The 27,791-nt window shown below is 46.5% G+C and overlaps 1 protein-coding gene across 3 annotated transcripts; it reads right to left on the bottom strand.

Moving 5' to 3' along the window:
• Positions 1–783: 783 nt before the first annotated feature.
• Positions 784–26,998, bottom strand: Nubp2 (NUBP iron-sulfur cluster assembly factor 2). Of its 3 annotated transcripts, none has more exons than XM_075702191.1 (9): positions 26,894–26,998; positions 26,270–26,394; positions 25,861–25,949; positions 24,862–24,971; positions 23,443–23,597; positions 22,538–22,648; positions 8,661–8,730; positions 3,214–3,344; positions 784–959 (listed from the first exon to the last, which is right to left on the bottom strand). In XM_075702191.1, the coding sequence occupies exons 1-8, from the start codon at positions 26,916–26,918 to the stop codon at positions 3,220–3,222; spliced, it is 810 nt and encodes a 269-aa protein (XP_075558306.1). In that variant the 5' UTR covers positions 26,919–26,998; the 3' UTR covers positions 784–959; positions 3,214–3,219. The 3 variants fall into 3 exon arrangements, with proteins under 3 accessions (XP_075558306.1, XP_075558305.1, XP_075558307.1); XM_075702190.1 differs by having other exon boundaries at positions 26,270–26,397; positions 26,894–26,933; XM_075702192.1 differs by lacking the exon at positions 26,270–26,394 and having other exon boundaries at positions 26,894–26,929.
• Positions 26,999–27,791: the final 793 nt, after the last annotated feature.

Below are 27,791 nucleotides of genomic sequence, written 5' to 3'. Positions count from 1 at the left end.
CTGTGGCAGCATCGTATTCACACGTTGCCAACCAGCTCAATTTTGTTTGCGTTTCCCCGTCGCCGTCTTAAAACATCATGCAATAGAAAAATGACAACACGCGTGTCGACCCCGGCGAGCTCATAGCACATCACCATCTCGCGCTGCAACGATTCACGCCAAGTGGGCACATCAAAACTTCCCGCCAAAAATGCCCTGCTCGAAGATGCTGTTGACCCAGGAGCGCGAAGGTAACCTTTCCAAAGCCGAAAAAAACGGCGATGCACGTCTCGGGCTGCTCGAGCCCCGCAAGCTAAACGCACGTCGACGCATCGTGCTGCAACAATTCGTGCGATGCTTCGCATTACATAGATGTCGACTACAGTTGAGCTTGCAAAATTCTTTTAGTGACTTCAGATCATCATTTTCCCAATTACTACGTTTTCTTCTAGAGTTTTTTTTTTTTCTAAAGCATTTGAACGCGGTTCTATTGTATAACTGTTGGTGTGCCATTAACATTTCTTGTGCCACTCTGGTGATTTCTGGTGTCAGAGTTTGGCATGGACACAACGTGGTGTTTCCTTCATTTGGGTGCTCTTGAATTACGTGACCTCGATCAGGCCCATCAGGTAAAATGCATTAAGAGACCAGAGGATGATAACGTAGCTCCAAATTTAGTGCAGGAGTGCTAAGTCACCAAAAGTGGTACAGTACTATAACGTGATGAAGCCAGCATCAAGATGTTAGCAAGCCAAGCACCAGTTGAGGAGGGGTGTTCGAGTAGATTTTGAATAAGATGATGCAGTTTACGAAAGCTGCATTTAGCTGTATTTACACTATGGTACAGGCACCATCTCACAGAGGTCTCTTATGGTGGTAAAAATTGCTGTGATTGCTGTGATTTCTGTGACCATGTGAATGGCTCACATGGTCTCTGGGCTGCCATGCCTTCCTAGCTTGATGGCATGTGGAACCGGAACCTAGAGAGAGAGAAAAGGACAATGACATAAACAGTATAACTGCCTCAATCAATCTTTCAAAAACTATAAAAGGTAAAAGCTGCTGCAACATGTGGTGCTGTTTTTTATTGTTGGCAGAACGTTTGAAAATTACCCGTCGCATGTAGCACAATTCTGTGAGCTACATTACTCTCAGAGGCAGACATTACTTGTGCAAGAAATAAATATGCATGGTTGCCTAATTAACAAAGCTTTGCTAGCTAACTTCTAATTACTTTATGGCACATGTTGCAATTGACAAATAGTGGCTGTTGACCTCGGAAGTAGTATCCACTTGGAACAAATTTTGAGGATGATACCTATTTTAAGAAAGGCACTCCCAAATTTTTTTTGACAAAATGCGTTGTTCCAGCTTCAAAGCATAAAAAACTGTGTTTTGCTAAAAAAAGACAGAGGAACAACAGTGCATTCTTAGCACAAGTTTGACCACCCTTACCTCAAACCTGGTGATAGCTTAAAAATTAGTGCCACTAGGATGTGCCTTGTGAAATCACTGGCTTCAAGTAATATAATGCAACATGTGCAGTAAAGTGATTAGTTAAAAGGTTTATTAGTGAAATGTTGCTAATTAGTCAATAATACATTTTGATTTCTAGTATAAATAATGTCTGCCTCTTTGAGTAATCCAGCTCAATGAGTAGATTTGTGCTATATGCCCCAGGTATTTTTTTCTTGAATTCTGTTAACATTTAAAAAACATGGTATATATTGCCTAAATTACCTGAAAATTACTTTTGCTTATGCATAATTGCATAATTACTGATGAAATGTAAATTACTTTTGCATGTGCATAATGTGACATTTCTCTGAACAATGACACATTTATTAGACACACAAAGTATACTGGGCTGAATGAATTGCTTGTACTACTTTAAAGCCTGCATAGAGGTTAAACCAAAATTTTAATGCAATGAGGCTTTCATGTTCTGTCAAGACCAAGGAATCTGATAAAAGTTTGTTTGGTGCATGGTTTAGCCTTCCTTTCCGAAAGTACGCTTTGAGGTTAACCAAGGGTCGAAAAACGTAATCTTTGCATGTTCAATTATGGAACTTCCAACCTGCACATGCTGTACAGCCAAATCCTTTCATGACAAAATGGGACATAACGAAGTAGTGAATATAACGGAGTAATTCTGGCTCCCCCTTCAATTCTGTTATAACAATGTTTAACTGTATATTAACCAGCATGGTACCAGCATGGTACCATGCCAGTGCTGGTATTGACTCGTCGCAGTGGCTCAATGGCTTTGACATTCTGCTTCTGTGCATGATGTCTTAGGTTTGGTCCTTATGGCCATGTTACAATGTTGGCATAATGCAAAAATGCTCATGTACCACTTTCTAGGTGCACGATAACACTTTCCATGTCTTTTTTTTTTTTTTTTTCAGGAAACCACCACGCTTTTCCGGGTTATTTTATCAGCTAATCGATTGTGAACAACCTTTGCTATTATAATATCAGCAGTTCTTTATTTTGGGTTGTCTCTTACAGGCAATTTCTTTTTTATGCTTTTGAGTTGCAAATAGGCATGGTGACAGAAGCAGTCTATGACAGGCTCAACATCATTTCAAACAGAAGTCAAGCGCGATTCTGTTGTGCTCAGTGCGATGCGGCATTCCCGGAAAGAAAATTGCAGAAACGCAGACAGGAAAGTGTGCACGTTGAGCCGTGTCCATGCAAGAGGTCACCAGAGGCTCAAACTCGTCCTCACAAGTGTTCGAATTAAGGTGGTGCTCTGAATACTACTCGCTAGAGCTTTCCAGGTACGCTCCTTTTCTTGAGGTCAAAAAACATCCAAAAACACCAGCGCTAAAAAGGGCAGCCGCCGCAGCTGCTGAACTCTGTGCCGCTATTCTTAAAACCCAGGAGAGTCAGACCCGCTGTGCTTCTACCAACCCCGCCCACGAACAAGCTGTCTTTGGGAAGCTCATGTCTTTCAGAAGCGCAGTATTCACACCAAAATGGTAAAATGACTGCTTCTTGGCTGTGGCACTCAGTAGATGAAAGGTAATCTACGGACGAGCGATACTCGTCAGCGGCATATATAGAAGAAAAGGTCTGGACGAGAAAGATTTGTCCGTTGCACAGGAAGAGTTAAAGAGCCTCAAATCACCAAAATTAACCCACAGCAGCCCCCTACGATGGCACCTCTCAAAGCTCTAGTACTACTCTAGAACGTTTAACACTGTGAACCAAACAACCACCCAAAATTACCGTGAATCATGATGCCACTTTTGCCACCACCTCCTTGAAAGCTGCCGCCGTGGCAGAATCAGCAAACTTGTCCATAAAGTTGGTGCCATGCTCCATGCATTCCGCGAGCCTTGGCTCCAAGGGAATGCGTCCTGTGACATGTCGATTGTGGACAAGAAATCATTAGTGCACTATAGATTCTCAAGACCTGCATGAGCCGGCAGTCAGACATGCAACTATCTAAGAGGACCCTAAAGAGAAACACCATATCAGTTCAGGCTGATAAAGTACTCTTTTAAAACTGTGCTTTGATTAATTTCACACTAAGAGGTCAAATACCAGAAGAAAGAAACTGAAGGTCAAACTTAATTTTTTTTTTAGATAATTTCATGCTGAAACCTGGCACCGGCACCTCAGTGCAATGTCACAGATTTCAAAGCATTTCTTTTTCGTACTCTGGTCATCCTGGTGCAGTATATGTTCTCGAAACTTGCTGAGTCCAGTCTTAGGGTCATTTATAGTGCAACGTAGTCCATCTTTACCAATAAGAGATTTACAAGGCCCGAGCAGATGCCCCCAGAATCCATGACATCAAGCCAAGCTGGTGCGGGATGGATGGATGGATGTTATGAGCGTCCCTTGTGGAACAGGGCAGTGGGTTGCGCCACCACGCTCTTGTTATTTTATTGCCTAATGTGCTACCTATGTTAAAAAATTAAAATTAAAAAAAAACACAATGAATTCCCCATAACCAATGTGTTTCTGAACCCTTATTGTGAACTTTGTTTTTGTACCCCTCCATTGTTTGTTGGTTCCCTACTTCCACCGATCTTCCAATCGCTTCTTACAAATTACAAATCTCTATTGCGGACATCTTTACTTTCCCCCTGCTCTCGCTGAACCCAAGGGCTTCAAGGAGGGCAGTGATTCCTAAATCCAACATGCTCCATCGTTCCCTAGAACTCCAAGGCAGCAGCGCCACCTGTATTTAGTTTTTTGTGCCACTTCTGGGTTATCAAGCGTCCATTCATGGTAAGAGTGCTTTGATTTTTTCGGTACTGTAGAAGTGTAATTTACTAAGACAGCTCAACTGACTTTCTCTCTTTAATCGCCCTTTCAAGGGACATTAGGCGCATGCTTAATCAATTTAGACTGACGGAATGCGCTTCTAGGAACGTTGCAACTTTTCTCTTATGTCATGGGATGACATAGTTGCAGAGAAAAATTGCCATGGAAGCCCCCAATTCTTCTGCAATTCATGTTGCCTTTGACAAATAAGCATTCTTAGCTGGCAACAACACATGTACCGCTCCGCTAGACACTACTACCAGCACTGGTTCAGGAACCTGCACAAAGGATGGATGTGTGTTGTTTAGTGGCGCAAGGGCCAGGTGTGGCCAAAGAGCGCCATGACTGGTAATGATGTGTTAAGCGCTGATTGGTGAGTCAAGATGATGGGGTGTAGCATGGCTGTAAAGTGGCCTAAAATTAATCGCTATCGTAGAAGCGTAAAATGATATGTAAGTATAAAATTATGACAGTGATACGTGGAGTGGTCTCTGGGTATAGTAGGAGTGATAAGTGATCATGGGGCTAAAATGCATGAATATGGAAATAGCACATATGTCTCCTTAAAGCCTTTGAGCCCAAAGGCTGGGAGGCAGGTGCTTTCTTTCAATGCAGCTACCGCAGCAGAAACCTCTGTTAAGAGGCTGTGCTACGGGTTTCCTGAGGCTATAATATGAAAACTATGTACAGCTTTTAAAAATTGAAACAGTGATTGATGTTTAAAGAGAGGTTCCATACCTATAATCATTTGGGGATGAAGTGGCGTTTGTTGCCGGTGAGGTAATGGAAAATGCTTTTTTCTATTTGCATCTAATTCTCTGCATTGCATCAGGATGTGAAGCACGGTAAGTGGCTCACCACACTTATCACACATGGGTGGATCACCACCTGACAAGAGGTATGCGTGTGTGCTGTATGTGTGTCCTATTCTAAGTCTGCAAAGTATTACTTCCGTGCGGCGGTTCTTGGATACCGGCGGCCAGTTGCCAAGATATGGCTTGATGACATGCAGTTTATTTTCTGTTTCTTTATCCCACAACCGCTGCCAGAAAGCCCTGAGAGTTTTCCTTATGGAGGGCTTAAGGTCCACTACAGGGACAGTCGTGGAAGTGTCAGCGTTCGCGTGGACGGATGTGGCTAGCTGGTCAGCCAACACGTTTCCTTCAATCTCGCGGTGCCCCGGCACCCAGCATACTACGATATGCTGCCTGGACGCATAGGTGGTGCATAATGCTGAATAGAGAGATATAATTATAGGATTTTGACATTTCTTCACAGTTTTCAATGCGTTTACGACGCTCAAAGAGTCTGTATATATAACTGCCTTTGGGATATTCAATTCCTTAATGTGTTTAACGGCAGCCAATATGGCGTAGGCCTCTGCTGTAAAGATACTTGTGCTCGTGTGCAGAACACCGGTATCCGAAAAGGATGGACCGACTGCTGCGTAAGATACGCCAGAATTACACTTTGATACGTCTATGAAGAATTTAGGACAGGAGTATTTGTGTTGTAATTCCAGGAAGTACATTCGTATATGCGCGAGAGGAGCGCGCTTTGTAACAGTTATGAAGGATGTATCACACTCTATTGGTTGCCACTGCCACGGTGGGGGCCGTATAGCTGGGGACATAAGGTGGTATTCAAGCAGGGGAACCCTTGTTTCTTCAGCTATGTCTCGGACACGAAGTGAGAAAGGCTTTGCCACTGTGGGCCGGTTTCGAAAAAGTTGACAACTGGACATATCGTTTATGGTGTAATACGCGGGGTGCTGACTGTTTCCGTTAACTCTAAGAAAATACATGAAAGACGAGTATGTTCTCTGCAGTTGAAGTGACCATTCATCCGATTCAACGTACAGACTTTCCACTGGGCTTGTTCTAAAGGCACCTGTGGACAGGCGAATTCCTAAGTGGTGGACAGGGTCTAGCATCTTTAGAGCAGTTGGAGTAGCAGACTGGTAGACTATGGCTCCATAGTCTAGTAGTGTGCGTATGAGGCTTTTGTACAAGTTCATGAGACATTTTCTATCACTGCCCCAGGTTGTGCGTGAGAGAACCTTTAAGATATTCATTCTTTCCATGCACTTGTTTTTAAGATATTTTATGTGCTGTACAAAGGTTAGTTTCGCGTCTAAAATTATGCCTAAAAATTTATGTTCCTTGTTTACAGGCAGCCGCTCACCATGCAATACAATTTCAGGATCAGCGTGCAGGCCTCTTTTTCTCGAGAAAACGACACATGTGCTTTTTTGTGGGTTCAGTCTGAACCCGTTCTCATCAGCCCATTTGGAGACCTTGTTAAGGCCAAGCTGGATCTGTCGTTCACAGATTGCGAGAGAACTTGATTGAAAACCAATCTGCACATCGTCAACATATGTTGAATAGAAGATGTTACGTGGTATGTGTAGACGGAAGAGAATTCATTTTTACTATAAAGAGCGTGCAGCTGAGCACACCGCCCTGCGGCACTCCTGTTTCCTGTACAAATTTCCGTGACAAAACATTGCCCACTCGAACACGGAATGTCCGATTTGACAGATAGCTTTCGATAACATGGAACATATTTCCGTGTATACCTAAGTGTGAGAGGTCTCTCAATATCCCGAACCGCCACGTAGTATCATAAGCTTTCTCCATATCAAGGAATACAGATAAGAAAAACTGCTTATGGACAAAAGCTTCACGGATACGTGCCTCGATACGTATGAGATGGTCACTGGTGGATCGACCCTTGCGAAACCCGCACTGGTATGGGTCGAGGAATTTATTTGATTCGAGGATATGTAGTAGACGACAGTTAATCATTTTTTCGAATACTTTGCAGAGGCAACTTGTTAGCGCTATAGGTCGGTAACTTGATACAGAGGAAGGATCCTTCCCGTGCTTCAGAATTGGAATTGCAATAGCCTCCTTCCAAACAGAGGGGATCTCGCCGGAAGACCATATCATGTTGTATAGGTAAAGAGGGGTTTTCTGTGTTTCGGATGGTAGTTGTTTTAACATCTCATACATTATGCGGTCTGAACCTGGGGCGGATGTATTACAACAGTTCAGTGCTGCCTGCAGTTCTGCTACACAGAATGGATCGTTGTACATCGCACTTTTAGCAGATTTTCTTTCTAATTTTTGCTGTTCGATTTGTGTTTTGTACTTTAGGAAGGTTTCGGAGTAGTGTGAAGAGCTCGATATGTATTCAAGATGTGCACCGAGAAGGTTGGCTTGGTCTTCAAGGCTTTCTCCGTGGCTGTTTACTAGAGGTAAGGAATACGTTTGTTGCCCATTTACTTTCTTCACTCTATTCCAGACTTTTCTCTCATCTGTATAAGAGTTCTTCAACCGCACTTCAACATATAGCGCCGACAACACAATGTGAACATGCAGCGCCTGCAAGTTCCGTAAATAAATACAACAAATTGGCAAAATGCACTTCTTTTCATGTTGAAAAGCATAATAATGAACTTTCTTGAGATCAGTGCTTGACTGCAAATGACCAATTATGTACAAATAGATCATACTGGCGGCACCAGTTGTCTGGCATTTATGCCATTTTCTCACTTATATAAGTTACATTATTCATAAAGGTGATGCTTATAAGACCTTGGAGCACTAATCTATCTCACCTGCTATTTGCTATTAACCGTCCAATCTCATTATAATAAGTTGCCTCTGGCATGAAAGTGCCTCATTAATATCTGATATTTGTTATAAGCACACATTAATTACACGCAAATGTTATGAGTCAGTGTTAAGTAGAAGAAGCTGTTGATCTGTAGCGAGCAAGAGGAAGGACGAAGTGTGGCCTGTCCACCACTTTTGTTATGGTGGCCCCACTTTACTATCTTTCTGTGTAGAGTAAATAAATCCCTTGCTCAAACATCTCCCCATAACAATAATAAGGCAATAACATTATAAATTTATTCCGCTGTATCCGTGCTTGTTATATGAAGTTAATCTAGATGCTACGGCGGGACAAAGATGAGGACATAAAGACGCATGAAATGTATTCCACAAGTGCCTGTGCCATAGCATCTAGATTAACTACTATGTAAAAACAAGCCCAAACATCAGTACTAATGCAACAGAGTTATACCAAGGTTTGAATTGTACAACTAATCAGCTCACCAGCTGTAAATGATTGCATGTTGCAAACATGTGGCCCTCTCCACTACTATAACTGTCATGTTCATGACCACAAACACAACCGATACATGAATGTGAAGTGCCGAAGAGCTGCTTGCTTGGCACCACAAACCCCGAATTCCTCTCTCTGCCTCTGCTCTGAAGCAAAGACTCTTATTACTCTTAGACTTCTATTATGACTCTTATTAGACTACTACTCCTGTTCAGTTACAATTTGCGCTTCCAGTAGTTCTCCACCCCGGCACAAGTGGTGCTCACCCAAAAAGGGCACGTTGACCATCTTGGCAAGCTCCTCTCCGCCCCCGCTGGAGAAGACGTTGTTGCATTCCTGAAAAATCAACAAGAGTCACTGTTCTTTTACAAACAACGAAAGATCGTCATCATCATTCTATTTATGCCCACTGCACGACGAAGGCCTCACCAAGCAACCTCCAGTTACTCTTGTCTTGCACAATCTGACTCCATCCTGTACCTGTGAAGTTCCTAATTTCATCACACCACCCAATTCCCTACCGAACTCGACTGTGCTTCCCTTCCCTTGGCATCTATTCTGTAACTCTAGTAGACCACTGGTTATTTGCCCTATGCATTACACGTACAGCTAGATTCCATTTATTCCTCTTAACCTCAAGTGAAATATCATCTAAATCTGTTTACTATCTCATACATAATGAAATGGATTCATAAATCAAATGCTCTCACAAGAAAAATTAGAGTGCACATAGATTATGAAGCTAGGATAAACTCGAAAGACAGGAACGTTTCAGTGGGCACATTTGAGCCCTCAAGAGAGAAGTTCAACTATGCAGCTGTTGTGGCAATGGCAACTTCAACTAAGCAGTTGAAGTTGGGCGTCCGCAACAGCTCTGCAAGCACAGGGAGCCCTCGGAGGCGGTGGTGTACCTTGCGAAGTATGCAGGCGTGCAATTGGCACTTTGCGCGCAGCCGAGTGGCTGCTGCATGCTCTGCATGACATTCTCACGAGCCCACAAGAGTGAATTTTCCAAGATGGCTCCAAATGAAGGAAGGTGCATGAGTTGGCTACAGCAGTTTCTGTAGCTCGCATATGGCGACACCGAGCAGCATTCGACTGGCCTCCAATCCACCTCTCAGCTTTTGTGTCTAGCCAACTACTGCTGCTTTGTGGGCACACACTTTGCTATGTATGCACGCTCTCACGTGCTGCATACTTGGGTGGTTGCAGGCACGCAACTGTAACGTTCTACAGACAGCCCGCTTGGCAGTCATTGGATGGCTTGACAATCTGTGCTCCTGTTGATTATTCTGTCTTTTTTCTTTGCCTTTATGACTTTCATGAGTGTCCAAAAGTTAACACTGATGAAGCCAGTGGAAGACATGAAAAGCAAAGAAAAAGGTAAACGATTAACATTGAAAACATCCACTTATGAAAGCCGATTTTGTTTTTTGTGATTCTGATTGCTGCCAGGCTTGACAATAGGTCAAAAGACATAGTTTCCATCAAATTTTGTTGTCGCAGCCAGGGCGTAGAACCAGACTGGAACTGAACCAAAAACCAGAGCTGAATCATTATTTTCAGCTGAACCAAAACTGAACCAAACCATTTTTCCGACCAGCCTCAAGGCCTTTCCATTCCCCTTTTGAACCCAGCAAGGACTCTTCAATAGAGATGTTTTATCTCTCTCTGTGTCATCTTGGAACTGAATCCGAACTGGAACTTACTGAAGGAACAGTTCCAAAGTGATTCAACAAATAGTTCATAAAACAATATGATGCTCTAAAAGGGCACATCAGAGGGGGAACGTTGGACAAAGGCTCAAAGCCTCCTGTAATCTGCAAATGTTTCCCACGCTACACACATGACTCAAATAACATCATGCTTCATGTGACAATGACGGTGAAACAAAGAGGGCAGAACAGTCTTCCACTGAATGTACAGGCCAGATACGTACAGTTCTCACGGAATGAAATGCGACAGGGAGCACTTAGTAGAACCCTGCATATGTGCAAAGTACTTGAGAGTAAGTACCATGTCATGTGGCTAGGAATCTGGTTACCAAAGGTGACGAAGACTCCGATAAATTGGAGCCAGTGGAAACGAAAGTGTGCACATTAGTCAGCCCCAAATTGACGCGTTTCATTCTGTGAGCACTGTACATGATAAAGAAGTAAATATTGCTACGGAACAGCCGCCACAGTGTGGCTGCACTGAGGAGAAGGAAGACGACGTGGCCACCGCTTGATATAGCGTCGCCATCATTGCCACCGCTTGTCTACGTGTAAATATATTGTAGACTCGTACGTCAGCTACACGTAACATTAATTTGGTGGAGGTGGACGTTCCCCGTACCCGTCATGGAGCTTCGCAGCGGTCGCAACGGCGACAGTGCAACTTCGGCTCCTGCTGGCGGCCCTTCCTCTACGCAACCGTCTCCGCCTGCAGCCCCGACCTACGTCGCCATTTCCCCACCTCGAGATCCTGGTGTTTTCAACGGTGTCGGCAGTCCTGATGTTGACGACTGGCTCCGCTTATACGAACGTGTCAGCACCAGTCACAGGTGGGATTCGACTATTATGCTCGCGAACGTTGTTTTCTACCTCGACGGCGCTCCACTTGCATGGTTCCAGACTCACGAAGAGGAGATCTCGAGCTGGGATCTCTTCAAAGAGAAGCTCCGCGACCTTTTTGGCAATCCCTTCGGTCGTCAAGTCAATGCCAAGAAAGCCCTAGCCACACGTGTACAGACGACGACCGAGTCCTACGTGTCCTACATTCTCGACGTCTTGGCCCTTTGTGCCAAGGCTGACCCGACCATGTCTGAGGACGATAAGGTAAATCACGTCCTCAAAGGGATTGCTGACGACGCCTTCAATTTACTGGTGTTTACCAACGTCACCAGCATCGATACGATCCTCAAGGAGTGCCGCCGTCTTGAGCATGCTAAAAGCCGCCGGTTATCCCAGCACATCACGCGACTTCCCAACACAGCTGCTACGTCATCCTGTGACGACCTCTTCCACCAGCCGTCGCGATGTGACCACTTGACCCGCATTGTTCGTCGTGAGGTCGAAGCGGCACAACCGGCGGCCCCTTCATTTCCGTCACCTGATCATTCTCCGGTGGCAATCTCCTTGATCCAGGCCATCGTCCGTCAAGAGTTATCCAACGTCGGCCTGCACTCCATTCGTTCCGCATGCTCGGAACCTCTCTCTCCACGCACGGCCCCACCGCGCCCTTCTTACTCTTATGGACAGCGCAACCCCTCCGAATGGCGAACCGTGGACGACAAGCCGATCTGTTTTAACTGCCGACGCATTGGACATGTCGCTCGCCATTGCCGCAGCCGCTGGACTTCCCCCACACGCTATTCTCCTAATTACCACCCTCGCCCCTCTAGTGCGTCCTTTTCCTTCGCCCCTTCTATGCCCACCCCATCATCTGACCCTGCGACGCCTTTGACACGACCCCGCTACTCCCGCTCGCCTTCTCCCTCCCGTCGTCAATCTCGCTCGCCCCCGTCTCGCCGTGCTCCTTCTCCGACCTACTCGCCGCACCCCCGCCCGGAAAACTAGACAGCGCAGCTTCTGGAGGTGAAGCTGCAAAGACGACATTGGCTCAAAATCCTCGCTTCACATTACCGACGAACAAGAATCTTTTGGACGTTCTCGTCGACAATGTTCCTGTGTGCGCGTTGATTGACACCGGGGCGCATGTGTCCATTATGAGTGCTGCTCTTCGCCGTCGGCTCAAGAAAGTTCTGACGCCTGCCCCGCACCGATTTGTACAAGTCGCCGACGGAGGGACTGTCGCTATTGTTGGCATGTGCTCTGCCCGACTCACCATTGCTGAGAGACACACCGTCGTTCTCTTCACCGTCATCGAGCATTGCCCTCACGAACTCATTCTCGGTCTGGATTTTCTTGCCCATCATTCTGCCCTCATTGACTGTTCGGCCGGCTCACTTCGCCTTGACTTGCCTCTTCTTGCCGACCCTGTGGACCCGCCTCCCAGCCATCTGAGCTGCATCGATTTTATTCGCCTACCACCTCACTCTATGACACACGTAGACTTGTTGTCCTCACCAGCTGTACCTGACGGCAATTACGTGGCCGCACCAATTCCGGCCGTTATGCTTACACATGGTGTTATCGTGCCGCACACTGTGCTGAAAATTACTGGTAACCGCACCTGCCTTCCACTCGTCACTTTTGCGCTAACCGCGCAAGTTCTGCCTCAGGGGATCTCCTTGGCTATAATTCGCGCTTTGCAGGATGATGAGGTCGAGCCATTCACAGTGGAAGTTCGTTACAGCTCAGCCCATACCGTGACGTCATCGCACAGTACTGACGTCGACATGAAGAAGATGGTCTCCTCTGACCTTACACCTGCTCAAGCTGCAGCCCTTTGCCGCGTTCTTGAAGGCTATCGCGACATTTTTGACTTTGACAACCGACCCTTAGGTCAAACGTCCGTCGTGACCCATCGCATAAACACTGGCGATGCGAACCCTATTCACCGTCGTCCATATCGTGTTTCTGCGTCAGAACGAGCTGTTATCCAACAGGAAGTCAAAAAGATGCTTGCAAAGGACATTATCGAGCCTTCCTGTAGTCCCTGGGCTTCTCCTGTCGTACTTGTCAAAAAGAAGGATGGAACGTGGCGTTTTTGTGTAGATTATCGCCACCTGAACAAAATCACAAAAAAGGACGTGTACCCTTTGCCACGTATTGATGACGCTCTAGACTGCCTGTACGGTGCCACTTATTTTTCTTCTATCGACTTACGGTCCGGATACTGGCAGATATCCGTCGACGACATGGACAGAGAGAAGACTGCATTTGTTACCCCTGACGGCCTTTATCAGTTCAAGGTGATGCCTTTCGGTCTCTGTAACGCGCCCGCCACCTTCGAACGAATGATGGACTCTTTGCTTCAGGGGTTCAAGTGGTCCACCTGTTTGTGCTATCTGGACGACGTCATCGTTTACTCACCCACATTTGACACGCATCTAGACCGCCTTTCAGCGATTCTTGACGTGTTCCGCCGCGCCGGTCTCCAGTTGAACTCGTCAAAATGTCACTTCGCTCGCCGCCAAATCACCGTCCTTGGACACCTCGTGGACGCCAGAGGCGTGCGACCTGACCCGGACAAGATTCGCGCCGTTACGAACTTTCCTGTTCCGAAGTCTACCAAGGACGTTCGTAGTTTCGTAGGGCTGTGCTCATATTTCCGACGCTTTGTGAAGGATTTTGCGACCATCGCCCGTCCCCTTACCGACCTCTTGAAGAAAGACGCCCTATTTTCTTGGGGACCTGACCATGCCGCATCTTTTTCGCAGCTCACTACTCTCCTTACCACGCCGCCAATTCTGGCCCATTTTGACCCGTCTGCTTCAACGGAAGTTAGAACTGATGCCAGTGGTCACGGCATAGGAGCAGTATTAGCACAACACCAGCGTGGACATGATCGCGTTATAGCCTATGCCAGCCGACTTCTCTCACCCGCCGAGCGCAATTATTCAATCACAGAGCGCGAGTGCCTCGCTCTTGTGTGGGCTGTTGCCAAGTTTCGCCCATACTTGTACGGACGCCCCTTCTGTGTCATCACTGATCACCACGCGCTCTGCTGGCTATCCTCGCTCAAGGACCCCACGGGACGACTCGCTCGCTGGGCGTTACGCCTGCAAGACTATACCTTCTCCGTGGTATACAAGACGGGACGCTTGCACCAGGATGCGGATTGTTTGTCCCGCTACCCCGTCGACGACCCGGCTGATGCGGACACCATCACTTGCGTTTTCTCTGTGTCCAAGTTGCTCGAAATCGGCAATGAGCAACGCCGCGATCCTTCCTTACGCGCCCTCATCGACCATCTGGAGTCAACGCCTGGCGACGCCTCTCTCCGGATGTTTCTCCTTAAGGAAGGGACACTATACCGCCGCAATCTCGATCCACACGGCCGTGACCTTCTGCTCGTAATTCCTTCCCACTTGCGGTCGACTGTCCTCAAACAACTTCACGACGCTCCCGTGGCTGGACACTTGGGCGTCTCGCGCACATACGACCGTGTACGCCGTCGCTTCTTTTGGCCGGGTCTCGCTCGCTCCGTGCGGCGCTACGTTGCCGCTTGTGAGCCCTGTCAGCGCCGGAAGAAGCCCTCCACACCTCCAGCTGGATGTCTTCAGCCGATCGACATCCCACCGGAACCCTTTTTCCGTGTTGGTCTAGACCTTCTTGGACCGTTCCCTCTCTCGGGCTCCGGAAATAAATGGGTCGCCGTCGCTACTGATTATGCTACGCGGTACGCAATCACCAGAGCCCTCCCGACAAGTTGTGCTACTGACGTTGCCGACTTTCTTCTGTATGACATCATTTTAGTGCACGGTGCCCCGCGCCAATTACTCACTGACCGTGGCCGCAGCTTTCTGTCGGCAGTCGTCGAGGACATCCTCCGCTCCTGCTCGACTAAGCACAAGTTCAGCACGTCCTACCACCCACAGACCAACGGCCTCACGGAGCGCCTCAACCGGACCATCACCGACATGCTATCCAAGTACGTCGCGACCGACCACCACGACTGGGATCTTCACTTACCATATGTGACGTTCGCGTATAATTCATCGCGTCACGACACCGCCGGCTATTCACCATTCTACCTCCTATATGGCCGAGAACCCGCGTTGCCCTTGGACACATTGTTGCCCTCGGCCACACGTTCAGCCACTGAATACGCCCGTGACGCGATCGCACACGCCGACCACGCGCGCCAGCTCGCCCGCACCCGTCTCGAGGCCTCACAGGAGCATCAGAGACGCCTCTACGATTGCCACCATCGCGACGTACAATTTACTCCGGGTTCTCTGGTGCTTCTCTGGTCCCCCATTCGACGTGTGGGCCTTTCCGAAAAGCTGCTGTCCCGCTACACTGGCCCATACCGTGTGGTGCGACAAGTGACCGATGTCACGTATGAAGTCATCCCCGCCAGCCTCTCAGCGTCATCGCCGGCTGCAAGTGACATCGTTCACGTGGCGAGACTAAAGCCATATCACGCACCTTTCGCCGCGGATGTGTAGATTAAGCACCGGGACGGCGCTTCTACTGCCGGGGGTGATGCTACGGAACAGCCGCCACAGTGTGGCTGCACTGAGGAGAAGGAAGACGACGTGGCCACCGCTTGATATAGCGTCGCCATCATTGCCACCGCTTGTCTACGTGTAAATATATTGTAGACTCGTACGTCGTAACAATATCTTTATATTTATCTCTATTTAGACCTCCAAATATTCAGTGTGACACAAGCTTGCCCTACTTAATGCAGGTATACTTGGAGTGATACCAAGCCACCAGTATAGGTTGATGTAAATGCGAACTAACACAACAAAACTACGAGAAACACAACCTCAGCAGCTGCTTTTTCAGTGCAGAGCATCATCGCCATAAAATAATTGATATGCTACATCCACTATTCAGCAAGCTACCAAATTTATTACTATTAGTCGAAACCAAATAGCCTGAACCTTAATATATTAGTTCCTCAGTGATACCCCAACCTCAACTGATGCGCACATAGGTGTAAGGCAGCTTACAGTTGCAGCTAAATGGAATGAAATGCGTTTTCAATGCATTTGACACTGTGGCCTTCGAAAACACATCACAGCACACCCCTGCGCCTTGTTTCACAGTGCCTTAAATTTCTTGCTTAATATTAAAGGTACCAGGGGTACGAGATTTGTGCCAAATGTACACTGAGGTATATTAATGTTGTCACCATCAAAATACACCTTATTAGTAAGGAAACTGGTTTCACCTCTTCATCCAGTACTGCGAGTACCCTTGGAATTTCACTTCAGTTAAGCACTTCAGTAACCGCCTGCCTTGCTTTTGAATCGTCGTCACAACCCCAAAATGCGGTCCCCGGAGTACCAGTTTGCCATATGGGGAACAAAATAATTGTAGGAGGACTCAATGTGGCGAGTAGGGCACACACAATCTGTCAGATGCTTCAGGACCTCCATATAGAAAGTTGCCTTGACAGTTTGACCTTCATGTACAGATTCGTGAAGCACAATTCCACGGGTGCCAAAAAACATGCTCAACATGACTGAGTTCGTGCTTTGTTCTTCCACGGTTCTTCCACCCTTTGTAATAATTAATCGCTGGCGTCTGTAGTTTTCTAATCATAGCAATATTCTTTCCATCACAACTTTTGCTCCGCAGTCCGCACTTTTGGCACCATCTTGGTGGTGCGAAAAATAAAATGGTGGCGTAAACGCACCAAGAAAACTGAGACTCCGAGTGAGGCGAGGCGATGCAAAGTGTGGTTCTCGGAGGCAGCACACGTGGTTGGCTATAGTTGCCAGACAGAGGACCAGGTGGCACAAGTGCAGCGGTGAGAAAGAAGGAAGGTGTAGGTGGCATGAAGGTGGGTGCGGTGCGATGTCCCCCCGAGACAGCGTGGTGGAGGAGTCGCGGAGTGTGGGAATAAAGTGAATGTTTGAGTCTAATGCGTCGGCCTGTAGTCTATCGTGACAAGTGGGGACTCTTCTAGAATGCACATGGACATGGTGAACATGCCTGAAAAGTTGCTGCAGCACCTGCTGGGGCAGACCCAAAGGCTCCACCATGCAATGTGAGCAGATTGCAGCAGCAGTATGACACAGGCTGATGGCAACAGAGGCAGTGCCTTGTAGAGGCCCTCAAGTAAGCTCAGAAGCATCAAGCAGCTGCTTGGCAAGTGCAGAAGTCCAGTTACTACCATCATCGGCAGCCAACAACCATTGAAGACAGTGACCTCGTGCTCTCAGATAGTCCCACCTTCAGTAATGCTGCCAAGGGTGTCCTGGTCAAGTTGGCACCACGGTGGTGTGGACCTTTGTGATGACCCACTTATGGGGGCAAAGGTTCGGGTACTCAATGTTTTAGCGGTTCTCTTAGGCGGAGCCTCCGAGAACCCAATTGAGGACAAAGCCGTTGGTTTGGACGCACACACAAAGACTTTTAATCAAACAAAAAAAAGAAAGAATAAAGCAAACAGAAAGAAAATAAAATACACACTCAAGCGGACATTGCGGTAAAGAAAACACATATAGGGCTTGCACGAGGGTGCTAGTCCTGGCTTGCCACGAGGGCGGGGACGCGTCGCAGTCTCGACGCGGCAACGCGGTGACAAGCTGGCAGAAGGGGTGGCGCCGGTCTCACCAAAGGTTGTGGCGTAGGCTGACTGACCGGGCGCCGGGAGCGCGCCAGCTCTGGCGAGGCGAGGTAACGCTGGCGGCTGGGTAGCAGGAGTGGATGGCGGCGGCGTTCTGGCCGGGCAGAGAGCTCGGGCCCGTAGCCCGACTGCTCCCCTCTCGCCCACGGGCACGGAAGCTCGAACGCCGGCCTCGGGCAGCAGGCGGCACGGCAGACGGGGGTGGCGTTCTGGCCGGGCAGCTGGCGTAGAACTCGGGCCCGAAGCCCGACTGTTCCCGTCCTGCCCACTGGCGCAAAAAGCTCACCGGCCTTGAGGAGCCGACGGCACGCTCAGGTAGACGGGTGACGCACAGGAACAGGTTGGCAGGAGGCCCCGGGCGGGTGAAGTCCTGGTGGGCTCGGGTCCGGAACCCGATGGCCCGTCTTCAACGCCCGCTCCGGTGGTTGACCTCCTCCTGCCGTCGTTTCCTGGGACTCTCCTGGCGTCTCCCCGGCGTCTCCCTGCGTGTCCTCTTGCGTGTCGCCCCCGTTCTGCCAGCGCACCACGCTTTTTGTCGTGGTCTGGCCAATTTGGCATTTACTGATTGGCTGCCCGACGCCCCGTGGTCTTTTCTCATTGGTTGCTTTTTTCCTTTTGTTGTCTTTCCTGCGCCGCGCGTTCACGTGCCGGGCGCTCTTCGGCGTCGTCGTTTTTCCTCCTTCCAGCTCGGCGCGCGTGCACTCCGCGTCGTCTGCTCTCGACCGTCCCGAGCCCCGCACCACGTCGCGCACCACACATCACAACCTTATCTCGTGGTCAAGCGGCTAGGCAAGAACTTTGTTTTGAATGACCCTACTATGAGACATTGTTGAACCATTGCCCACGCAGACCAGTTGGTGCTCTACTGTGAACCACAGCTGCTCTCTTCTCACAGTTTTGAGTGGGGGGGGGGGGTAGAGTTGTGAGGAGAGAGTGGCGGCGTAAGCGAACCAAGAGCTCCAAGTGAGGCGAGGCTCTTGAAGACTGCATACGCAATTGACTGTAGCTACCACACAGAGGATTAGGTGGCGAGAGTGTGGTGGTGAGAGGAAAGGAAGGCACAGGCGGCGCGAAGGTGGGTGTGGTGCATTGTGTGCGGAGGGCAGCGTGATGAAAAAGTCGTAAAGAGTGGTAATAAAGTGAGTGTTCGTGACAAACGTGTCAGCCTGTTGTCGATTGTGACAGTGAAAACCTTTTCCATTTTCAAGTTTTCAATCACCATCTGGTGAACAGATGGCTTTCTCGAACCAAGTGCTTCTGTTATCATTCTAACAGTCGTTCAGTGGTCACAGAGTACAACTGAATGCACACAGTCAATGCTTCCATTATCACACGAGATAAAAGGTCATCCTGATCTTGCATCTTCCTTGGGGTCTTCGAAGTCTTCCCAAAAAACGCTGGACCCACCTGAACAGAGTCTAAGTTTATGGCATCCTTTTGAAGTTTGATAGTGATCATTTCTACCGTCTGTTCATTGATCTCCATTTTGACTAAGACTAAAGATTGGTTGCCCATAAAGTGCATGCATAAAATTCTGCCTTGTCATACAGCAGTCATGCTCGTACTAGAACTCAACCAGGTTTTTCCAAGCGGAGAGAGCAGCTCTCTGTGGCACCGCTACACCTTCTCCCACATTACTGACTAATGGTTTGAGAAGGCGCATCTGCATAAGACATATATGCCTTATCCAGCATTAATGAATGATAAAGGTAAGCCACTTTCGCATTGCCACTGGAGCCAAGATCTCATATCTCATCCCTGCATTTTGTTTAAGCCAAACCCCACCCTTGGTTTGCTCTTCAGAAATATATTTTTCAATGCAACTTTCAGAATGTGACACAGCCTTACAAATTTAAAAAAAAAAACATATGAAAGCATTTAGGGTATAGAGCAAGTTTTTTATCTAGTACACTGAACGTGTACAATTTTTTTTTAAGCTTGAATTCGTAGTCAAAATCATAACTTTTCACACTTATGGCATGTAGACTGGAAATTGGTTGCTTTCTTTCCTGCCTGCCTGCCTGCTTGCTTTTCTTACTTGCTTGCTTGCTTGTTTGTTTGTTTCTTTATTAAATTCTGGGGTTTTAAAGGGACACTAAAGGGGCAAATACCAAGCCAACAGAGACTGTTAAGATACCATTCTAGAAACTTTGCAACGCTTGTTTCGTGCAAAAAAGAAAAAGAAGACTTGGTTTAGGAGAAAATTGCGTCTGAAGGGTCCGAATACCTTTTTCGAAATTAAAATCTTCCGTCACCTAACCGGGGGGAGTGCTGACATTGTATACATCATCACCACCGTTTGCTGCTGTTGGCGAGTAAAATGGCGCCTGACAGACAGCGGTACCAAACCAAGACAGAGCGGTGGATTTGCCACTGCAGCTGCTTTTTGGTCAAGTGGCGTAGACCATTCGGGCATCCCACGACGTCACATGGACGTTGAATTCTCTGCTACTTGCAGTTTGTGCAAGTTTCGCATGCCAGCAAAACCAGTGCAGCACTACGCGATAACGAAACTACTGAAACACGAAGGCGTGGGCGGCACAGAGTCGAGCGAAAATGAAACCTTTCGACCGCCCACGTCATTGTCAAGGGCAATTTCAATAAGTTCTTCTTTCCAAAAAATGAAACTGGACAAGTAGCATTTTATTTTGTCTTATAATACAATACAAGGATGTTTTTTGCAATGAGTGGTTGAGTACTAGTGACAGAATTTAACTGAGGAGTGCTTTCGTCATCGGGCAAGTACTTGAATGTCCTGGGGGAGACTCTAATCATGTTCTGCATTTACCTCAATTTCTGTATTATTGACGCTCTATTCACGATCATATTGATGCCTTACAGATTCTCGAGCACTACTTTATCACTTTAGCTTGACTTAATATTTGCCTTTAGTGTCCCTTTAAGTGCCAGGTTTGTTTCCTTGGTTTCTTACATTTTCTGTTCTTACTGCCATTGCTTCCACTAACTGTATTATATCCCTCTTTGAATCTGCTTTAGCGTCTCCCACTTTTTTGTGGACTCAGTGCATGAACTTTTGAGACCGACCTCGTACATCAGTCCACGTCCACGTAAGGGTCAAATGAAGGGTTCTTTCAGGCTGAAATAAATTTGCAAGTGAGGCTGGAAAACATTGTATTCTAGAACTTTGGTTCTCCTTAATTCCAGACCATTATGAACCAGTATGAACTGGTTCCAACAGGTTCAAACCATTATATTTTGCTCTGAAGCTGAACCAGAACCGAGCTAGAAAACAGGTAGAAGCTTGAGCGTGAACTAAACCACAAATCAGAAATCTTTTCAGTTCGACACCCTAGTCGTAGCCACGTCTGATTTGCTGCTTTCCGACATGCTGAGGATGTGCTTAAACTAATGACAGAAAGCTGATCTCGGTTACTGTAGAGGTTTCACCACAGAACAATTGTGCAGCTTACTTGCAGACAGACAGGCAGATCGATGGGCAAACAGCAGGGTTGTGCAAATAGTGCATCTTGAGTTCAAAGTGAATAGTGATTTTGGCCAAATATTTTCGAATCGAATGTCAAATAGCTGGCGTTCAAAAATCTTGGCCACACAGTGACTTGCAAGATAGTTATTGCATACGTGCAATTATTATGTGAACTAATTTGTGAGAATGAGACCACAATTAATACAAGTATGACTTATTTATTGGAATACTCATGTATGTATGAGCATGACTTATTCATTGAAATGATGGGAAAAAAAATGAACTAAACCTGTATCTGTTCAGTATGTAGTAAATACATCACAATTCTCACATGTTCCAGTTCCCAATGAGAGCCAAATTCAATCAGTTCTTAACTACTCATTTTTATCTGAAGCTTGTTTTTCTAACTTAGTGTCTGCACGTGGTGGTAGTGACAAAATGGTGCTGGCAACCCAAACATGGCGCCAAGAGTGGCAAAGATGGCGCTGACATATAGTGGCCTATCTGTAGCTCATTGCTCAGGTTTTTTTTGCCCATTTTTAGACAAAGCTGATGAAATGACTACAATTAATATATCTGAAAGCTCCCACCATAATATTTATACAGTTTTGCCGAACTTATGAGTCTATTTTCAATTTTAAAGATCGTGCCTTACTGATTATTAAACAGTAAAACAAACTCGCAACCATGAGTTTGCCAACACTTCGACAAGCATGAATATTACAACTGCTCTCAAAGCGAATATTGAATAGCGTAATATATTTGAAACTACTATTCAAAAATTTGAATATTCGCACAATGCTAGCAGATTGACAGAGAGACACCTCTGGATGCTCTCAGTCATAGTTTTCTGAATTTGTTTGCCCAGTGATGCAAAACCCGAGTTAAACTTAGAGGGCGCCGCTATCCCAGTAGTTGGTCTGTCTACGGGGCATGGTGAATGTTACAGGCTTCACGCAAAAGCAAAGGAGCAGGCACGAAGAGGCATCAGTGCCCAGCTAATATTGTCCACGCTCTAGCGACAACGGGTGCTAAATGTCAAGAAATTAGGTGTCGTTGCAGTGAACCACTAGCTTCCATGCATTGCAGAATGGTCGTGCAGGCATTGTAAGAATACAGGAGGCTATGTCCCAGTGAAGTCCAGTACAGGCAAGAAGCATGCTTAACAAACAAACGGGCACAGAAGATAGAAAACTGGCCAAACTGGTACAGTACCAACAAGAGGTACAGACCGACAAAAACAGCAGTCGGCTGCATTTAATGTTCTCTTCTTTGCTGTTTGACAGTTTGCACAAAAATCTTTGCCACGTAAGTTTTGAAGATGTCAGGGCATCTATTAATCTTGACCTCTGAGAAAACTCATGCTTGCAGAGTCTCCCGAAAATATATATTTTTTTGCCAGCATGGTACGTATGTGACGGCATTGCCTCCAAGTCTTTGTTTTGCTGCACTTTGCAGCTTGTCTATGCAAAATGTGGCGTGCCAAGCCCCGCGTCTTACCGCACAGTTGGGACAGACGAAGCCACTCATGTTCTCCACAATGCCCAGCATAGGCAGCCCCGTCTTTTGGCAAAACGTCACCTCCCGCCGCACGTCTGCCACTGACAGCGCCTGCAGACCAAAAAGCACTTAGTGTGAACAAAACTATGCGTCTTAAGTATACTATACCAAGCAAACGGCACAAATATGAGGAAACTAATGTACCAAGTGCAAAAGGACACTACACCACAGGCTTTTCAAGCGATATTATTACCCTAAGCATTAAAGAACTGTCTCCATCTTGGAAGAAAAATTGTCTACTTCAGGAAAACAATGATTCAGAAATGCCACGGACATGAAACCCATACAAAAGAACAGGTACCAACTTCCAATCTAGCTTTATATGGAACCAAAAACTGCTTTTAGTACAGCCAACAACCAGGTAATTGTGGCGAACATGCTCACTACAAAAAATGTCATTTTATGCTGTTGGTTTTCTGAAGTATGGTTCTCCAACTAGCACAGACCGAGATTCTGGATTGTTAACGGATGGAATGAAGTCCAACTCAGTATTTGTCGATTGGCTAACCCCCAATTTCCTCAATGTTGTTTTTTTAGGAGCAAATATAAATGCTGCACAGGAATTCGTTCAGATACGTTAGCCAACTTGTATCACACCTATTTCGTTCTGACCGCTGTTCCATTTTTGTGGCACAGCGTCCTAATTTCTGAATATGTTTGTCGTGAAAGTTTCACGACGTAGGATTGAAGACAAGGCCACAACAGTTTCTTCGTGTTTTGCAAAATCCAAGCTTAGGAGATTTCCGAAGCAGGAGACTGCAGGGGCTCCTGGCCCATATACACTGACAAAGAATGCTGCAAGAATGCCGGACGAGAAAACGTGGACGCTGCGTAACAATGTTCACCTGCGGTGTCGTGACTAGGATGGCACCGTCAGGATTCAGTCCACGTAGCACTTCCACGATGGACATGTGCTCATCCGACGTGCCTGGAGGCGTGTCGACCACCAGGTAGTCCAGCTCGCCCCAGCAGACGTCAGCCAGGAACTGCCGGATCATGGCTGCGTACGTGGATGCGTTGGACTGACTGATGCCGCAAAATGCAACACTAAGAGACAATTTGGTTAAGGAGGCTTTGATGTCACCTTTGTTTCGCCACTGTTCTGGAAACTATCATCACGTTCCCTTTCTCTTACATTGTACATGTGCTCGAGGCACCACCGGGTTTCAGTGGTGCCAACATATGTTAACTATTTGAGGGCTTGCATTTCTGAAATGCTCTGATTTTATCTACAGCCTGCGAAGACAGCGACTTGGTAATCCATTAAATGATGACACTGTGAACGCCATTTTATCAATGAAGATGGTGAGCGCAATTGCGACCAATGGCCCTCAAGTCATATTGATATCAATGCTTCCAGGGAGCAATGGCGCAATTACATTTTTTTCCCAACATTCTCAGGCCTGTAGTGATGAGTGCACACAGTTTCACAATTCAACTAATCAACCAGAATTCCACAGCTATCCATTTTATATATGCCATGCACGAAAAAAAAAAAAGCTTCCTTTTCAATTTTTTAAACAACTTTCAGCGCACCTTTCGGAAATGAAATGTGCTACGACACACCTAAGTGTGAGGGGCACATGAGGTATCAAACAGGTTAAGAAGCAAAGAAAACAGGTTAGAGGGGAAAACAAGTGCAAAGTTTAAATATACATAGCACTACATGTTAGCAAGCATTAACAGCAGCACTGAAGAATCCACAAGCTTCTAAGACTTTGCAAGGACCTACAAACTCGTACCCCTGTTCATTTCTTTAAAAATTTATCTGGTCTTGATCATTACCACAAGCATAAAATGTGAATTTGGGCCAGTTGGTACATGTTGCATAAAAAACGAGTAACAGTGCAAGACACAGGACATAGGAAGGAGATGGACGAAGCACTGCGTTTGTCTCCTATATATGTCCTGTGTCTTGAGCTGTTACTCACTTTTTTATGCAACATGTACAGCCAACCACACAATTTTACGGAAGACAAAATTTGAGAAAAAGCTGAATATCTGTGCAGCCTCATAACACAGCCTCGTTTTCGCATTTACAGCCTCTAACAGTATATGTTAACAACTTTGTGACGTTCGGTTTTCCTCACTACTGTAACACACTGCTCGGAAATGGAATGTTTTCTGAGATCTCGTGGTCGGTAAACTTTTGTGGTTGACTGTACACTGGCCCAAATTCGCACTTTATGCTTGTGGTAATGAGCATAGTCCAGCAAGCATAGTTCAGTATTATGAATGGGCATGTTGCCAATGGAGTGACTGACCATGCTTCTTGGGCCCCCTCCAGATGATGGGGTTATTTTTGTCAGACAGCAGAAATCCGATGGACATCACGGCTAGTCGCTGGCTGGCATCCGCATACACTGGAACCCACCTGCAGCGGCCGCCAAAAGTTTATACGGCTGTTATGGGCACCTTAGCATTGTCACTAACCTTCACAGAATCACAACACATGTGTAATGCTCAGAAAGGTACAGTATGGTCCACTGTTAAAGGGAGTACTAAATTAATATTTCGAGATCTGATCCCAGCTCAGCTTAGAGATGAAGAACTAAGGTAATTTTTTATAAGTATAGCTCTACCTTACGTGTCACATCGAGCACTTACTTCCTATGAAGTTGATACATCCAAGTTATATTGGTCTGAATAGTACTTGGGTATTCCCTTTCTCCCTCTCAAGAGCTAATTAATTCTATTAATTGAAAAATTACTTTCACGAAATGTCTAGCTTCTTCAGAACCGTAAAAGCATACAGCTGTACAATAGATTAAGAATGTTACATTCTTTAGCGAGTTTTGCCACATTTAAAGAATGTGTTCATCATGTGAGAGCTTACTACTGGAACATAAGATATGAGAACATCAAAGATTTCATGTCTAGCAGGCCTGAAAAGTACCTATCCAGCCACTTGAAAATCATGCCTGCTGCAAAACATTATGAAGAATTTAAAAAATTAACCTGTTATATAAGATGACATACTGACACTGCACAAAAATACCCATCTACTTTCCAGCTCGTTTTACTAAGACATTTTAAACCTGCTATTCAAACTTGCAGCACAATGCCAATCAGAAATGTTTCAAGATGTATGCAACACATTTTAAATATCATTACTTTCATCAAAGCTTTTTCTGCTGATGCACAATCTTGGCGTACACAATCATGTAGAGAGTGCCTGAAAAGGTTAAATGCGAACTGTACACGCCCTACATATACTGTCTATACTTTCATATTCATGTGCTCTGGAGGTCTATGGTTCATACCCCTGTGGGCATTGGTGGATGCTGTGTCCATCCAGGTTGAGCATCTTGGGAATGCTTGGTCCACAGAGGTCCACATCCAGCAGGCCAACCTGTGATCAATGTCAAATGATAAGATAACACACCCTTATCTTCACCGGGAAAAAAAAAAAGAAAACGTAAACTATTTATTAGTGCCTCACAGCAGTCGATCGCTCTGCCATGGGATAACCAAGGAAGCTAGCAGATGGTAAGGCGAGGGCGAATTAATCGAGAACAAATATTTGGAATGTTAAATAACCGAATAGCACCTGCCCAAAACCGCGAGGTGCTCTCAACGTTGAACATGTTTTCAGTAAGCCCTGCTGCTACGTATGCTGAACTCATGATCGCCTGCGAAATGTCGCACGACAGCGCGAGGCCAGCTCCGTACCTTCTTTCCCATGGACACCAGCGTCATCGCCAGCTCCACAGCGACAGTGCTTTTGCCGACACCACCTTTGCCGGAAAGCACCAGGATGACGTGCTGCACACCGGCCAGTATGCGGTCGCTGTCGCCTGCTGGGCATCAATTAGTGTCAGACTGTTCCATAGTAGCGACCAAAACAACCCGAGAACTAAGGGAAGGAGAGTAAAACTTATGTCCTCAGAAGAAAATAATAATAATACATAAACTTTACAAGAGATCGGTCACATGAGCGACGCCAACGAACGATAGAGCAGTCGAAACACGATGGCTGCGCCGTCACGCCAAGTGAACTGGTATCGAAAAGTTGTCTGTTAATGCGATACAAGTTTCTTCATGCAAAAGTCACGAAGATAATTAAGCGTGATGCAATCATAGCAAGGCGAAAGCATCTAACGAACTCGGGCACATGACGTGCTGAAGACAGAGTTTCGGTTTCGTGTGTTAGGAACTTCCAAGCGCTCAAGGAGCGCCGGTGTGTTGTAAATGCCAGTCTTCTATTAGCGTGATACTTCAGCTTCACAAATTCACTCGCGATCACCAGCAAGCGCGCATGGTTTATATTGGAACGCCCGGTTTCCAGCAGCTCACCTGCTTGTGCCATTCGAGCATCCATGCTTTACCACACGAGGTGCGTCAGTTGCATAGAGATATACGCATGATCAGCAGCAAGGATCTACGAGGTGGATAAATGATAGACGTTGCCCCTTTAATCACTTCTTTCACTTAATTTAGTTGACAATTTCTCATGCTAAAATCAATCTTTTGTAGTACAGTAAGACACTTCAAAAATGTCAAGCGTGAATTATATTGAAATTACAGTACTTATAAAATACTAGATCAGCAACATATAAGCGCGTGAGAAGCGCGCCATTTTTAAATGCGGGTTTGTGAAACCTGCACTATGCCTGCACTACAGCCAGCTGCTTACGCCTCACTGTACGCGGAGCTATTTGTTACTCTGCAGTGTTCATTCACACTTAATTACTCATTCAAAGGCCAAGCGGGAAACACACTTGACGGGCAACGTCTTTTTCTCCATCCCTCCTCTCTCATTTCTTTCTTCCCCTTGAGTTGCTACCTTCTTCGGTAAACGCTGAGTTACGGAGCAATTCTTTCGTCAGAACACCTGGGGTGCGATCAAACCGCTCGCTGAAAACGGCGTAGCGGCGGCAGAACGCGCTCCTCGGGTCCTATCGTGGATGCCTCGTATACAGTCCCGCCGTCTCCACCTACGTTGGGCCCCGATCGGGTGAGCCAGTTTTAACCGCGACTTCTTGGTGTGGTGAAGGGTTCACAAGAAGGCATACCCTCCCTTGAACAAAAAGTGGACCGTAGATTCCGTGATATACAAAGCTGATTTTAATGCGACAGCGTTAAGGGCGCCGCACGTCGCAGAAAATCCGGCGTCGGTGCCCCGCGTTGGCATTGGACGTCGCTTTGGTAAAAATAATTTCGTACCAAATTCCGAACCACGCATACCCAACCA

Source organism: Dermacentor variabilis, chromosome 8, assembly GCF_050947875.1.
Source record: "Dermacentor variabilis isolate Ectoservices chromosome 8, ASM5094787v1, whole genome shotgun sequence".
Lineage (NCBI taxonomy): Eukaryota > Metazoa > Arthropoda > Arachnida > Ixodida > Ixodidae > Dermacentor > Dermacentor variabilis.
This window is presented reverse-complemented; position numbering and strand designations above follow the sequence as displayed.